General features: G+C 30.9%; 2 protein-coding genes across 2 annotated transcripts; both read right to left on the bottom strand.

The window, feature by feature from the left end:
- Positions 1-26: 26 nt before the first annotated feature.
- LOC123884305 (pectin acetylesterase 9-like) lies at positions 27-4,256 on the bottom strand. The gene is made up of 13 exons (XM_045933381.1): positions 3,940-4,256; positions 3,718-3,800; positions 2,862-2,991; positions 2,688-2,767; positions 2,515-2,601; positions 2,002-2,126; positions 1,851-1,911; positions 1,223-1,282; positions 1,069-1,146; positions 860-965; positions 616-761; positions 387-497; positions 27-292 (listed from the first exon to the last, which is right to left on the bottom strand). The coding sequence occupies exons 1-12, from the start codon at positions 4,079-4,081 to the stop codon at positions 393-395; spliced, it is 1,203 nt and encodes a 400-aa protein (XP_045789337.1). The 5' UTR covers positions 4,082-4,256; the 3' UTR covers positions 27-292; positions 387-392.
- Positions 4,257-6,589: 2,333 nt separating this feature from the next.
- On the bottom strand, positions 6,590-13,998 carry LOC123922513 (pectin acetylesterase 9-like). The gene is made up of 13 exons (XM_045975227.1): positions 13,155-13,998; positions 12,770-12,852; positions 10,907-11,036; positions 9,547-9,626; positions 8,951-9,037; positions 8,726-8,850; positions 8,584-8,644; positions 8,174-8,230; positions 8,020-8,097; positions 7,811-7,916; positions 7,460-7,608; positions 6,993-7,107; positions 6,590-6,911 (listed from the first exon to the last, which is right to left on the bottom strand). The coding sequence occupies exons 1-13, from the start codon at positions 13,309-13,311 to the stop codon at positions 6,832-6,834; spliced, it is 1,308 nt and encodes a 435-aa protein (XP_045831183.1). The 5' UTR covers positions 13,312-13,998; the 3' UTR covers positions 6,590-6,831.
- Positions 13,999-17,155: the final 3,157 nt, after the last annotated feature.

The raw sequence follows: 17,155 nt of genomic DNA on the forward strand, positions 1-17,155 counted from the left end.
AATAATTAATTCTAATGTTACACATATTTTATTCTATAATTCAACATTTATTAAGTAAAAATGTAGTATATATTTAGTAATATGAATGAATGACATAATTGAAAACTATCAGGTGTCGAAAAAATAATTGAAAACTATCATTCAAATTACATATTCTTTCTCATTCCTTTATCAAGAATTTTCTATCTGCCTGGCATTCAGCATTGTGTATACTTGTATTGTATGGTTTTCAATAAAAAAAAATCCCTCTCAAAAGTTGTTGAAAAATTTCCAGTATGATCTTCTAAATAACCTGAAACATTTCAATCTGAGTCAGATCAATAAACCATAAAGTCACCATGATATCCAAGAAAACAACAATATATATTTTTATGAGACATTAATACCTTAGCTTATGGTATCATATTATGGCAAGTTTTGTCACATGGATATGCACAGTCTATTTCCTGAGTTTTGCTTCTACCAAAATACCAATCACCAACTGCTTTTGCAATAGTCTGTAAAGGTAAAGCAATTTAAATTTAACCATGTTGTTGATTAAACCTTTGATATGTCGACAATCAAATACAATAAACATGTTTATTGTTATATGATGTTTGTCAAAGAGATTTGTACCTTATTGTTTATTCTTGGAGAATTGGCTTTAAACCATGTTTCTTGCATTTCACTTTGGCAATGAGCAAAACATGAATTTATGAACATTCCGCTGCTTTTTGAATCTAAGAACGGTTTCAAAACTGTAATCATGCTGAGCCTAAAACCTGTAGTGACGTGCTTTGAATTAATGAAAGTCGGTTCAATGTGTGAAAGCTATTTCAAAAATGTGAAATTTTGATGACAGAAAAATCGAAAGAGGAACCTTGCAATGTATCAATTTCGGCTGGGGTGCATGTCGATAGTTTATGCTTGCACTGGTTCCATTTTCCTTGGGGATCGGATGAAGGTGTCACCAATACATTACTGAACTGTTGACATTTTAAGTTTATTAATTTCATAATTCACAAACTATAGGTTTAATTTAATGTACAAAATAGAAAGTTAGGAACAAAATGCATCAAAAACAATTACTTGGAATACATCATAGGCAGTGTTTAAGATAAAATATGGTGTCGATATATATTTCAACGCATACTGTGGAAAGAAGCACTGCATGAAACACGAAATATGTCAGAATCTTGTACATTTTCCTGAGCTAATGATGCAAGATTATGAGAAAACATACCAAGAATGCATTGGAGGAGAACCCTTTGGTACACTTACTATTTAGATTCTGCTCTACACCCTGTTACACAACTTTGTCAAGTAAGCAAACATGTTTACTGTTACACAATTTGAAAATTCAATATAGGTTGTGACCTTATGAAAAGAGTTCAAAGGATCATGCATAGCAATGTTGTGTACCCTAGGTCTGTAGATATAGTTTTTCGGAGGATTGATTTTGCTATACATAAGGGTTTAACGGTGCAGCTTGTTGCTCGTCTAATTTTCGTTCATTTGTTTTTTTTTTTTTATTTAAAAAAACTCGGTATCTGGCCCAAAGACCGACTAATCCAAGGGAATCAATCTCACCCCCCACTTGTGGGGGCCCTGTTTAAAGTAAGAGTTTTTTTAGCTCTGTATGGACTAGCTCACAGAAATTGGCACCATGGAGAATCGAACCCGAGACATTGAGAGGAGAAAACTCCAAGATCACAATCCAACACCACTAGGCCAACCCAAGTGGATTTACCTTTCGTTCATTTGTAAATTATCTTGAATATATAACGGAAGATTATTTTTCCTTGTTGGTAAAAAAAATACAAATATAGGAAATTCAATGTCCATAACATACTAAATTTATTGAAGGTTACCTGCAATGTAACTACACCTTTGAAGAAGTTCCTCATGGTGTAGTTCAAACTGATATCTTTTCTGAAAAAGGGGGTGTAAAAGGAATATGTTAGTATTTAGAATCAGAATTTGCTGAAATGACTAAAGATAGAGTAAATCAAATTAACATACTCATCAAGAAAAAACCCTGCATCACTCATGCATTTAACACTAGCATTTGCTGGCAAATATTTGGTAAAGTTGTCACAATGGTGAAAAGTGGCTAAACCTCCTGCTGAACAGCCTGAAAGCAAAGCCTACACAATATTCATAGTAATTATTATAAATTTCATTCAAAATTTCAAATCATATAATATAATATAATATAATATAGATTTAAACATGATTTTACTTTCTGCAATTATAAGTTTTTTTGTTTTCGTCCCTGTAAGTTATTTTGTTGGGTTTCATTCTTTGCAAATTCAAAATTTGTTTTTAGTCCTAGTGTTATACGTGGCCCAGTATAATCATGTCATGTGTGACATCACAAGCCCAATAAATTGACAGACAAAAATTGTACAGAGGTAAAACTAAAAAAAAAATTATAATTGCAGAGACTAAAATCATATTTAAATTTATAATATAATCAGTTAATGGTTAACTTAAACTGCAAGCAATATGTATCTTCATAAAGAGTAATAATACCTTCTGTGCCTTTTCTAAACCTTGTGGTAGAAGGTCCTGAATAATGGCTTCCCAAATCTTTTGCCCTTTGAAGTAAAGCTTTGTTGTCTAATGTTCATCTCACAAAGAAGAGTAACAAATAAGTAAAGTTTAATTTAAAACTACATAAGCAAAAGAAGATTATGAAAAATTACCCCATTATTCAACACTTTGTTTCCAGTAAATGAAGCTCCATCACAGTATCTAAGCTTCACCCTATTCCAATTATAAAAATCTAGCCACAAACAAATGCAAATTAATAAGTAACACCATAATTGTGAGATGAAAGAAGAGAAGAGAAAGAAAGAAAATATTGATGATTTATTTACCTGGATTAAGGGTAGCATTGTTGCTTAAAATACCATTGAAGGTCGCCAACTTACTCATATAATGTGATGAACCCCTGCGAGTTTGTGCTCTCTCTAAGCATGATGTTAGGTCATTGCACCATCCACCACCCTGCCAAGTACCATAAATAATTTCACCCTTAAAATTGATAAATGGAGTATCCGGAGTTCAAATTCCGGCTCTTACATATAAAATGTGATCAGTTCCTATAAACTGAGTTAAGCTCATAAGACTATGAACCCATTAAATTTTAACCATTTTTGTTTGACCATATATATAAGAAATTTCTTTTTTGAGGAAAAAAAGATAATCATTTAATTTTTTCTTAAAAAATTGTTTAAGAATTAAAGAAATAGTTGCTATTATTTACAATTAAAATCATGATACTTTTCTATATTTATGATACTTTACAAATAAAAACAAAAAAATTCTATGCAATTTCTATAAAAATAAAATAAAATAAATGTGATAATTAAAAAGAAATAGAGAGACTATTGGTATAAATAAGACTCATATAAAAATATTTTGGACCAAAGCGTTTAAATGAGATGACGTGAAACTATTCTAATTTACTAAAAAAAAATTGACTTATAATTTAACCAAAATTTTGAATCATGAGATAATGATATTTACATTGCCTCAAAAAAAAAAAAAAAAAAAAAGAGATAATGATTTTTAGGAAGGAGCCAAATATAAACAAAAAATAAAATTCATTTTAAGATGTATATTATATTTTTATTTTTTGAAGGAAAAATGTATATTATATCTATTTCTAACAAATTTTAGTAAAATATTATGTATTTTTTGTCTTTAAACCTTTAAAACATATGAGTATACCTCGAATTGTAGAAGCCAATTGTTTTGACCCGCTCCATATCCTCTGTCCAAATGATACCCCGGTAAACTCCCATCCAAACAAACTATAAATTCAAAACACATCAAATTTTAATTAAGACGGCATGTAAAATAAAGACGCCTCTATTTATACACTCATGTTTCGAACTCTATAGCCGGAGCCGGTGATGAAAACTGAAGAAAATAAATTAAAATTTAACTTACGAGCACTAGTTTCACGTGCATTTGTAACGAGCTTTATGTTCACCGTTTTTGAATTAACGCGCCACGGCTCCACTGTGGTTAGATACAATAATGCCACAGCCATGGCCGCGAAGTTCATCCTAAGAGAAAACAATGGAATCATGATTCTTCCACTTTATTTTATTCTCTCGATCACCAGCTACTTTGTTGTTTTGCTATTTCTTTTAACTTGGTTTTCTTTTTTTTGGATGTGTTTTATTCTCTTGACTGGGCTTTATAAAGGTGTAAAAGAATGAAGAAAAAATTAATAAGTGGATTTAATTTGGACAGAATCGAGATTGAAAATGGAGATAATTGAAAACGGTCATTCAACAAATCGATAATTATTACTTAATAATTATACCAGTACTCCAAAAAACACTGTAGAACAAATCATACTTAATAATTACTTAATAGTTACTTGATACAAAAAAATTAATATTAATAATTACTTGATACAAATATTAATTTTGTTCCCCGAGAAGGGAACCGGTAATTTAGAGTTTGATCGCGATGTAAGTAAAGTCTGACAAATAATTATTTTCATCAAAAATCAAACTCGAATTCTTTCAAACGATTTGTCTTATAGAAGGAGGGAACCTTAACCACCGCACAATGTCTTGGTTAGATTAATATTAATATTTTTTTTGTTAATAATGAGCTGAGCATCGAACTCAGGACCTAGAACGAGATTAATATTAATTATAGGATACATGGATTCAATTATTATTTTATTTTTTTGAATTTAGGATTCAATTATTTTTAATTATTGGATACATGAATTCAATAATAAATGTAGAACAAATCATAATAGAAATAACTGTAATCTACAATTTAATTCTTAGAGATAAAGCTCGATCTTATTCATTTTTGTCAAGATACTCTTATATATATATTTTTTGGGTTACAAAATACTCTTATATACGTTAATATAGGATAAAAGATACTAAATTTATTTTTTATATTCTAATGGTACACAATTCTCATAAAAGGAGAGGTGTATTGAGATCAAAATGAATGAGAATAGAATTTTGAGAAGGAAGGGTGGAAGGTATGAGTTTATTTTCTGAGGGAGTGTGTGTGGTGTGGAATGGACCCAACACCATTAAGAGTTAGTTAATCCATGGTTAGAAAAGTTAGTTACTTTGTGAACAAAGTTAATTTTATTTTTTAAAATAGCTAAAATTTATTGATAGTTAATTTTATTTCTTAAAATTGAGAGTTGACTTAATTTAACCTTACAAAGCCGACTTGTAAGGATTGTCTCTATTTTATAAAGGTCTAACAAATCGTGGAGGAGACTCTAATACTATCTTAGAATTGAAAGTTTGATTTAACTCAATTATACAAAATCGGCTTGAAATCATTTCGAAAACTCTCAAGAAGTTAGTTAGTTGCTAGCTAATTTCTATTGAGTGACGGTGTTATAACTAGATTTTGCTATCTAATGTGAGATTGACAAAGAATGTATATAACGTTATGTGATCATATAATACAATATACATCAACAGAGTGTGTGTGAAATATCCATTACTTATGTGATCATATATAATACATCAACTGTTGGTTGGTGTATTCTTTACATGAGTGGTAACACTTGGCAATCAAATGAAGAATTGTGGTTAACAAATAACTTATCAATCTATGATTGAAAAGATTTTGAGATCTTTTTCACCAAGATTTGATCACGTGGTAGTAGCAACTGAAGAATCCAACAATTTGGTAGAGATGAGCATAGAAAAACTTCAAGGTTCACTTGAGTTGAGACACACTTACTAAATACTCAACTTTGTTAGAAATTGTAGGACAAAACACACATTCTGAAAACTAATTTGACATCCCTTGCTAATTCAAAGCTAAAATGGTTGTTTAATCAAAATTTTACTTATTTTGTCTTCTTTTATTTAAAAAGTGTGTCTATTTTATTTTGCTAATAAGAAGATGTGAGATTATTGAAATGAATCATTGTGATAAAGAGACAATGAAATGTTAATTAGGGATGATGTATTTTTTGAAATAAATGAAAAGAAATTGTTTGACATTTTATTTTTTTCATAAAATGCACAAAATTGTTCACTTTAAAAATTTGGCATCTCTTTTTTGGTTAGAAAAACTTGGTATCTCTTTGTTTTTGTTTTTGTTTTTTTTTTTTGAAGGATTGGTATCTCTTTGTTAGCATGTAAAATTAACACAAATTTTAGAAAACAAAATACTATTTTATTTTATTTTGCAAAGGGGCCTAAACTTATGAAGATGTTGCACGTACTGGACTGGAATTGTCATTGTGCCTTCCATGAGTTTCACAGGCAAAAACATTGAGCTATCCATAATTGATGCTTTATGCATTAACATCCTTGGAAAAACTAAACCCTCCAACAGATCAGATAAATTAGATGGACCAGTTCTGCACTAAGTGCACAAAGACCGGTCGAATTATAGTGTGATTAGTGAGCCATTTTAATCTTTACCAACCAAAACTATTCTTCGTGACTTCAACGAAATTACAGTGTCACAATAATTTTGAGAAACTCGTCATTCACTCAAACATACACTAAAAAGTTGAGGTGCTAAGATAGCTTAAAGTTGAGGTGCTACAAGTTAGATTATAAAAGTTGCATAGCTTAAAGTCTAATGCCAGAGGTTGCTTTCAGTTGCTATTTATAGAAGGAACTGCTAAACTGCTTGCTCCATTTGCTTGCTTACAACTAAAACAAGAAAACCACCGATAACAATAACTTTCTCCTATAAATGGCATAATTGAAAGTATCATTCAAATCATATTTTCTCTTCTCATTCTTTTATCAAGAATTTTCTATATGCCTAGCATTCACTATGTGTATATACTTGTATGCTTTTGAATAAAAAAATATTCTTCTAGATCCTTTTTTCAGAGAACTCGGATAGGAGAACCGGAAAGCTTGTTGATAAATTTCCAGTATCCTCTTCCAAATGACCTGAAACATTTCATACTGAGTTAGAACAATGGACCATAAAGTCGCCATGATTACAAGAGAAGATTTTTTATAAGTTATTACCTGAGTTTATATATGGTATCAAATTATGACAAGTTTTATCACATGGATATGCACAGTCTATTGCCTTGCTTCTGTTTCTACTAAAATACCAATCACCAACCGCTTCTGCAATAGTCTGTAAAAGGTAGAGCAGCTTAACACTTTTTTTTTTTCGATACAACATCATTTTTTCAAGTGTAAGCCTCAAATTTTGGTCAAAGGAGCAATGTTACATCAAACAATCCAATACTACGATATTGACATAGTTCAAAGATCTAATAGTGAGTCTTTGCGAGAATTCAAACTTCTTTCCCTATTTTACGCATATTGTAGGTTTAACTGGTTATCAGAATTTTGGTCACAAGAAAAAACTAGTTATCAGAAGTAAGTCAATATGTAGCACAACATAAATGCTAACCCAACAAACTAATTGAAATCTCACATACAATAAACAAGTTTATCATCATCTCTTTGTCAAAGATTGGTACCTTGTCGTTTATTCTTGGAGAATCAGCTCCAAACCATGTTTCTTGCGATTCACTTTGGCAGTGAGCAAAACATGAATTTATGAACATCCCCCCTCTACTTGAATAAAAGTAGAAGGGTTTCAAAGCTGCAGTCATGCTGAGCCTAAACCCTGAGTGAAGTGCATTGAATTAAAGAAAGTCAGTTCTATTCACAAATAGAAGGATGAAATTTGAACATGTGTATGAAGTAAACTACTTATTTCTGACAAAAGATACTAAGGTTTTTATAAACATACAAAAACTTCTTAATAAAAAATCGGTAATATTTTTTATAAAATGTGAAATTGATGGCAGATAAATTGAAAGACGAACCTTGCAATGTATCAATTTGGTCTGGTGTGCATGCCGCTGGGTTCACCTTACAGTGGTTCCAGTGCCCGCGGGGATCAGCTGAAGGTGGCACCAATATATGATGGAACTGTTGACATTTTAAGTTTATCAATTTCGTAATTCGCCCAACCGAGTTTAATATAAAATACAACATAGAAAGTTAGAGATAAAATGCATCAAAAAACTATTACTTGGAATACATCATAGGCTGAGTTCAAGATAAAATATGGTGTTGATATATATTTCAACGCATATTGTGGAAAGAAGCACTGCATGGGAACAAGAAATATGTTAGAATGTGTACAAGCTTCCTGGGCTAATGATGCAAGTTAATGGGAAACATACCAAGTCTGGATAGGACAACGCACTGGTGCAGTTTTTATTAAGATTTTGTTCAATCCCCTGTTGAAAACAAAACTTTGTCAAGTAAGCCTGTTTACTATTACACAATTTTATTTCTGCTATACAATTTAAAAATTCAATATAGGGAATAGCATGTAAATTTTAAGAAAGCAACTTGCCACTAGTAAATTTTAACCTCACAATAGGTTGCTCAATGCTTATACTATCAATAATTGTTAATTGCTACTTATATCATGATGCTATGTACTCGTATATTAATCTCTTTTAGCTTAGAAAAAAAACTCATACAGTGCATAACTTTCATTAAGAACATAAATTTATTGTCAATGATTAAAATGAAATCATTTTCCAAAACACATTATGTATATAAATGGTGATTTGTTCAAGGTTACCTGCAATGTAACTAGACTTTTGACAAAGTATCTCATAGTGTGGTTCAAACTGACATCTCTTCTGCAAAGAGGTGCAATAGGGATTATTAGTATTCAGATTTTTCTTAAATGACTCAGGATAGTGTAAATTTAATTAACATACCCATCAAGGAAAAAACCTGCGTCACTCAAGCATTTAACACTAGCATTAATTGGCAAATACTTGGTGAAGTTGTCACAATGATGAAAGGTGGCTAAACCTCCTGCTGAACAGCCTGAAAGCAAAGCCTAAGCAACATACTAGGTATTATAAATTCATTCAAACCATATCATTAAATTAAATATACTATAATCAATTAACTTAAATTTTCATAAAGAATAACTATACCTTGTGTGCCTTTCCTAAACCTTTGGGTAGAAGGTCGCCAATAATGGCTTCCCAAATCTTTTGCCCTTTAAAGTAAAGCTTTGTTGTCTGATTTTCATCTCACAAACACCAAGAATAATAAATCAGGAAAGTTGAATTTAGAACTATTTAAACTAGACTATGAAAAATGTATAACACTTTAGCCCATGAAGATAATGAACCCAATTCCATCTTGATTCATTTTAATGTAATATTATTTTCTATGAAATTTCTCAGGTACGTGCTTATATATTTAAGGGCAGTCAGTGGTATTAAGGTATATGTTTTGTTTTTATTTTCCAAAACAAATTTTTTTGGTTTCACCGTTTCACATTGGTCTCTGAATGATTAAACGTTTCTCTTTAGTCCCTTAAAGATATTTGTATTTACCACATTGGTCCGTTCTGTTAATATTTTGCAAAAAAACGTTAATTTTGATTTCATATTAAACTAGATAATGGACTAATATGAAACATACTCCATTATTGAGTATTAAACGAAATAAGGAACTTGTATGAAACCTATTAAACTAGATAAGTTACCAATATGAAAATTGGGAAATGTCTTGAAAAAATTACCCCATTATTGAACACTCTGTTTCCAGTAAATGAAGCTCCATCACAGTATCTCAGCTTCACCCTATTCCAATTATAAAAGTCTGGTACAGCAGTCACAGACAAATGCAAAATTTTAATAGTAAAAAAACGTACTCAAATGATAAAAAGCAAACTGACAAAAATTTGAGAAAGTTTGTTCAACAAAAATTGATATATTTTGTCTAGATCAGATAAAAAATCAAATTTTGAGAAAGTAAATCAACTTTGATAGTCAAACCCACACGGTCACATGTCAAATGGACAACGAAAGCACGCAAGATACAAGATTGGAAAGTTTTAAGCAGAACATAGCGTGAACACAGCTATGTGAATATTAAGGTGAAAAAACAAGAGGTAGCAATCTAGGTAACAAGAGCACGTGAAAGGGCAGCACATGAAATGGACAAACGAAACACACAAGATACAACATACAAGATTGGAAGGTTTTATGCAGAACAGAGCGTGAGAAGTGAGAACAGCTACGTGAAAATTAGAAGTAAGGTGAAAAAACAAAAGGTAGCAATCTAGGTAACAACAATAGCACGTGAAAGGGAATCTGGAGATGAAAGCTAGTTATTGTATAGATTCATTGGACTCATTTGGGCTTTACCTATTTGTCAGTGAACCATTGTTTCATTTTAAAATCAAAGAACAGTTGTTACAAGGACCATTGCCACAAGAAAAGTGCAATATGTGAGGATTGAGCTAAGTTGGTGTCGCCCAAATACCTAAACGGATTTTTTTTTTTTTTGAAGAAGCTAAATTAGCCCACCCAAATTGGCGCCAGAGAGAATCGAACCTCAGACCTCAAGAGGAGCACACTCCCAGGTCCCAAGCCAATATCAATGCATCAACCCAAGTGGGTTCCTAATCGGATATCCCTACACAAATGTCCATTATTGTGTGGGAATGTCTAATATAAATCCGATCTAATTTGATTAACATTCATAATTATTATTTTGTAACAAATAAAAAAATATTAATATTATTACATGGGAAAATAATTTGCTAAATTTCAGATGTGAAGAAAATTTATGAAATATGAAAAATTGATGAACTGTACATTAAAAATTTCCCAAAAAGTTGGGGCTTGAAGTCCCTTTACATTAGCCCACAAAAAATAATGACATAATGAAGCTGGGGCCAAAAACATTTCACTCACAGCAAGGGACCTCCTAAAATATCTAGAGGGAACCTTTATTATTTTTAGTAAAATAATTAATTTATAACCACTGTTTAATTTGTAAAATGGTCATTAGTAAAAATTTATCCTTAATTAAATGGGGTTAATTATTAATATTCAAATGAAATAATAAGAAAAGAAAAGCAAATCTTAATTTACCTGGATTAAGGGTGGCATTGTTGCTTAATATACCAGAAAAGACCTCCAATTTGGTCATGTAACGTGTAGAACCCCTGCGAGTTTGTGCTCTTTCCAAGCATGATGGCAAGTCATTGCACCACCCACCTCCCTGTTAAGTACCATAAATATGGTGGTGATCATTAATAATTTATGAATGCAGAACCAAAAGAGTTTCTTCGGTACTTTAGATTTGGGCTCCACCGAACTAACTGAAATAACTAGCTGCTGTTTTCATCCACTTTGTCATTTCAAGATTTCAATTTCAATGTCTTTGCTTGGATTCAAAGTTTTATAAGTGAAATTTTATCCTCAGACATACCTATATATGGCCCAACAATTACATTGCTTCCTATCATATCATATAGTTCATCTTTCACTTCACTCTTTTTCTTTTCTTTTTGTTTGAATAATATTTCGCATCACAGTACTATTAAATGAGAAAATTACACTGGCAAAAACAATTTGATTTTAAAATACACTATTCTTGAATTTTTACGAATTTTTAAATGTCTGTAAATTGTAGAAGATAAAAAAGTGAGACAAACTAAACATTTTTTTTTTTGAAAACAAGACAAACTAAACATATATGACCACATATAGTGTCTTTATTTATATGTTTTTTTGTTTAAATAATAGTATAACTCGTAGGCACAATTTTAATTTTTTATAATAATACACAATTTTAGTAGTATAAATGATTGTACAGTGTCATTAATGTTTTGGATTAAAGTGTTTTGATGTCTCCTATATTTGTCCAATTATTTTAGGCATAAACTACTAGGTTTAATCTAATGATAAAGATTTATAGTATGGTAGAGGTCCTCGAGTCGATATGAGAGTGTAAAAAAATAAAAATGATATGCAATTGGAAGTTCAGAAAGGGGATAATATAATAATTTAAACGAGGGCATTTGATATTATGTAACTGGAAGTTTAGAACTGTTAAATAACATTTTCTTATTCTATTTGCTGTCAAAGAAACATTTTCTTATGATCATTAATTATTTATTTTAAGTTTATAAAGTCAACCCACTCACGAGTCATGTGTAAGGTGGACTGGAGCGTAGTAAATCCAAAAACATGACAGCACCAGCATGTGGGATTTTATTTTATTTTGTATGCTCATGTTATTATTTAAAAAAGTAAAGTTATATATGCCACCTGTTAAATTTTCTGGATTGGAATTTGGCAACTTGCATTAGCTAATTGAATTAGCTAAACAAAATAAACTATAAATTAGTAAAATTAACCTAAAAACTAGTGGAAATGTTTTCATCAAACAGGTCTCAATTTTTTTATCATGTGGACTTGTAAGTTTCTATAAACCATAAATTCAAAATGTAGTGTTAAATGAGAGCGTATCTTTGATATCATGATGTAACATCAAAATCACACTGATTTATTGTGATTGTATAGAAACTACAAAGTACGGTCTTTGAAAAATTATAATAGATCACCGTGATTCTAACATATAATCATTATACGAAAGATAGGCTAAGACCGCGTTAGTAGAAAGATCAAATTCATGTAAAGCAGAGCTCGCGCAATTTTCTAGGCACACAAAAACACTATCGTAAAACATTTGGAAACCAACCAATGACCCTTCAACCCCAGACCCACTTTTTCAAACGCAACAAAACAACACTGACACTTCCGTAACTTTTTCGCACACCATTTTCACTTTTACTTCTTTTAACATCAATAATCAATCTTATACTAACAAGTAATAACTCGTACATAAGCTAAGATCATAAACCATATACTTATTATTCATATCAATATCAATGTGTTCAATTCTAAAATAGTAAATAAATAAATAAAGTGAGAAAAATATGAGTATACCTCAAATTGTAGAAGCCAATTGTTTTGACCCGCTCCATATCCCCTATCCAAATGATAGGCCGGTAAACTTCCATCCAAACAAACTACAAATTCACAACCACTCCAAATTTTAATAAATAATAATAATAACAACCAATGAAGCATTGACACCTACACTTTTCTAAAATTAAACATCTCGGCGTCGGACACTCGTCACCAACACAACACCGGCCAGCCATATAATATTATCGTTAGCCACATTAATATTATCGGTGTCCATGTATCAATCAGTGCCGTGTCTGTGTTGTTTTGGCTCGTCACATCGGGTGCTTCATGGATAACTAATAACTGTTTCAACAAATAAATAACTGAAGAAAATAAATAAATAAACTAAAATTTCACTTACGAGCACCAGTATCACGTGCGTTGGCAACGAGCGTCATGTTCACCAGAAGCCTTTGTTCTGCTGAGTTAACACGCCATGGCTCCACCGTGATTATACACAATAATGCCAAAGCCACAACAAACTTCGTCTTCTTCTTCAGATATATGAACGGAATCATAATTTTTCCACTTGAGATTCAATACAGAAGAAAGTAAGATCTAAATACAACTGTAATCTCACTACTACTCTGTTGTTGGTTTTAATTAAGACGTAAAAGAATGAAGTAATAATGAATTATGAATCACAATGGATTTGGAACTAATCGGAAATAGTAATTGAAATATCGTAACTGAAATCTACGCTTCATTGATTTGTTATGCGAAATAGTTAGTTAGATATGAATCAAGTTTGTTGAAAAAGACAATATCGGCTTAACCATCGCAATAAATCAATAATTAGCACTAGTTAATTAATCAATAATAAAAAAAATTAATAATAATAAGGAAGAATTTATATAACGCACGCACGCACGCACAATGTGAAAAGGAAAAAGTGAAAAGAGAAGCGTGAAAAGAATGAAATGAAATGAAAGAATATCTGTTAATAGGGTTGAGAATCGCGGTTGTGAGAAGCTATATAAGGAAATGAAGGTGCTAGTGCGCAGTGTCGTATTGAGAAGGAAGTGTATTATTAGAATTAGAATTAGAATTAGAATTAGAATTAGAATTAGAATTGAGAAGGAAGGTGTTGAAGGAGTGTAGTGTGTATGGTGTGGAATGGACCCACCACGAAAGAGAATATGAATATGGATCAAGATGCCAACCATAACATAACATAACATAACCAAACCATGTTGAAGTGGTGGGGTTTGCTTTTTTGCTATCTTTGAATTCAAGTTATGGCTAACTATTGATTCTTTTTTGTTTTAGTTAGTTAGAGTAACCACCACTAACCCCAAAAAAAATTTCCTTCTTTTTTTTTTCAAAAATTTATATAAGTTGTTTTAGGCTCTGTTTGATAAAAATAAGCTATAAGCTAGCGATAGCTGAAAAATTAGTAAAATAAAATTAAAGTGTTTGACAAATTTAGCTATTGTAATTATAAAATGACATGAAAGTACATGGTTAGTGGGTATGTTTAGTGGGTAGTCATTATATTTAAAAAAAATAAAGAAATAATGAATAAAAATAATATGGGTAAAAATGGGAAAAATGTAAAAAAAAAAACTATAAGTTATAAGCTCATAAACTACTTGAAATAGCATCTCAAAAAACGTTTTAAGGTAGTTAGAGAAGCTCGTTACCAAACACTTCACATTTTTATCAAACAACCTTATAAGCTAGTCCAATAAGCTATAAGTTAGCTTATTGGACTTACCAAATAATGTCTTAATGATAAATTGGAACAGAAGAGGTCCTGTCAGCATAATTCGTAGGGATGTTGCATTTTATATGCAGGGTCGGATCAGTGGCGGAACCAAGAAAAAATATTGTGGGTGGGCCGAAAAATAGTCAATATATTTTTAAATTGAATTTTTTTGGTCCTCTATTTTCATATGTTACAATTTTGGTACCAACAATTTATACTTTTACTCTAAAAATTGTGATTTTTTGCAATAAAGATGATTTATTGTCTCCAACATTAAATCTAAAGATAAAATATCAAATTTGAGACCAAAATCCATATTTTTTTGGCATTAAAAAAAATAGTTATTTTTAAGGAGAAAAAAAACATTGAGATAGAACTAAAATTGCAATAAATGTGAAAATATGGGACTTAAAAAATTAAATATTAATTAAGCATATTTTTTATGTCATTTCATATTTATATATGGTAGTTTAATTGTTAATTTTATCTAATACTATAAATTCAATTAATTATGAACTAATATTTACACTAATACTTGAACTAATATGAGTTATTTATAATGATCATTAATAAACTCTAAATTAATATTTATACAAATATGTATACTGAATGAATTAAAATCATTAATAATACATTTAAATTAATACTTTACATATAAAAAAAAATAATATTTTGGGGTGGGGTAGGCCGTGGGCCTGTGGCCCACCTCAGCCCACCCTTAGATGCGCTACCGGATCGGATTATCAATTTCAAATCTTTTACTTTAAGAGGTGGATTTGTAGTTATTAGGCTACTAAAAAAAATGGAATAGATTATGCATAACAAACCATAGGAAGCTTTTTTAAATTTCAGATTTTGGAGATTTAGGAATTTTAATTTGTTTAATGTATGAAGGATATGAACAAAAATGAGAGATCCTCTCCGGAGAAGATGAATAATCGGGGGAAAACTAATAGGGTTAAATAAGTAAACTTAATGGTAATCGATTTTAATATATTCGATAAATCTTTTATATTTGGTAAAGCATTTTTATCTTTTATTCCCAAAAATATATAAATATAGTTTGAAATACAAATACCAATAATGAATTGGTCCAAAGTGGGAAGGATCTATGCCCTCAAGTATGTGGTCAGACGTTCGATTCCTAACTCATATTTATGAAGAAAATTCGATTAGAGGAGAGAACTCATCTTATATGCTTCACAGATTCTCCAATCGGTATTAATCATAGACAGATAATTTATGATAACGTATTTAGTCAATGCAAGTTTTGGAACGTAGCATAAATTATGAATGTATGATGTATCTATAGGTGGGGATTTTATTGGGTCATTAGCCGCTTTCTTTCTCTAACAAGACTAATACAGCTGTGTGGTCTTTTTGATGGAGATGGGATGAGGGTGGATATATAAAAAGAAATTAAGCAAGAGGTGTAGACTTTGCTGCCTGAGAACGAACCTAATCGTGGTAGGTCCTTTTTGTTTGCCAACTTGTGTTCACCGTAATTTACTCTCTAAATAAATTGTTGGGTAGAAGAAGAGGGAAGAATTAGGTGTAGACATCAACAATAAAATAATGCTAATTTCATTGAAAATTGATATTAAAAAAATAATAATTTGATTGAAAATAAATTGTATGAGGTTGGTCGTAACATTCAACATACTATTTGCACCCAAAAAATAAAACATTCAACATATACTATCACTCTCACTAAGTCTTAACTCCCTACTTTTAACCACTCAACCATATTTATAGATTTTTACAAAGCAACAATATTAAATTACAAGCTAGCGCACAAATCTCTACCGATAAGTTGTTCTATTTTGAATCTCTGTGGAGATGCACGGAGATAGAACTCCTAATGATGCGCACCCATGTCATGGCGATATCTGCCTCGAAACCCTCGACTTGCTTCATCTCCTAGTGGTGGGAGGTTTCCCGTGGAGCGACCACGAGTTAGGTAGAGTAGCCCTATAGGTAGTTAGTAGACTTCCCCTCAACCTCTCAACTCATACAGAGGGCCTACGCTAGGACAAATCTATACACTTCAATTTCTCAAACATTTATTCAATACATCATTTTTTTCAATATTTTTTTTATCAAATGGCATTACTAATTAACATGTCATATTTATCAAATGGTTCTCTCTATTTCTTTTATTATAGACTAAACTTTTGGACGAACCAAGTTTAATGTCACATTCGATTCAATATGTATGTACTCTGTATAAACAATTTTTCAAAATCTTACAACATATGTCTCACTCTAGCATTTTTCATCCACTTCAAGCTTATAATAACTTAGGCATCAAAATGTTTACAAATACACCGTTCAATCGTTGTCATCTCAAATTTCGACTTCCACCTTCATTTATGAAAAATTTCTTTCACCGATCCACCATTACTGTGGATTCTCCTCCTTTGAATTTTTTTTTTTTCAAAACACTTTCTGTCTCAATGTGTCCTTTTGGATATGAGCCTCATGAATTTTTTATTTTTTTATATTACTGAATTATTAAATAAAAATAAATGGGGTTTGGAAATGGCAAGCAATGTAAACAGCAGTATGTACAATATGCATGACTTCTACTTTCATCTGCACAAGCAGCCAAATATGTCATGTTCTATCGACTATCGCCATCGGTCAGTACTATT

This window comes from Trifolium pratense, linkage group LG1 (genome assembly GCF_020283565.1).
Source record: "Trifolium pratense cultivar HEN17-A07 linkage group LG1, ARS_RC_1.1, whole genome shotgun sequence".
Classification (NCBI taxonomy): domain Eukaryota; kingdom Viridiplantae; phylum Streptophyta; class Magnoliopsida; order Fabales; family Fabaceae; genus Trifolium; species Trifolium pratense.

Excerpts from the sequence above, each read along its gene's own strand:
- LOC123884305 (XM_045933381.1), bottom strand. The coding sequence starts at position 4,081 with ATGATTCCATTGTTTTCTCTTAGGATGAACTTCGCGGCCATGGCTGTG. Across the intron at positions 2,992-3,717 it reads ATTGGCTTCTACAATTCGAG|GGTGGTGGATGGTGCAATGA; the intron begins GTATACTCATAT and ends GGTACTTGGCAG. Across the intron at positions 2,602-2,687 it reads ACAAAGTGTTGAATAATGGG|ACAACAAAGCTTTACTTCAA; the intron begins GTAATTTTTCAT and ends GATGAACATTAG.
- LOC123922513 (XM_045975227.1), bottom strand. The coding sequence starts at position 13,311 with ATGATTCCGTTCATATATCTGAAGAAGAAGACGAAGTTTGTTGTGGCT. Across the intron at positions 11,037-12,769 it reads ATTGGCTTCTACAATTTGAG|GGAGGTGGGTGGTGCAATGA; the intron begins GTATACTCATAT and ends GGTACTTAACAG. Across the intron at positions 7,609-7,810 it reads CCAAATTGATACATTGCAAG|GGTTTAGGCTCAGCATGACT; the intron begins GTTCGTCTTTCA and ends CACTTCACTCAG.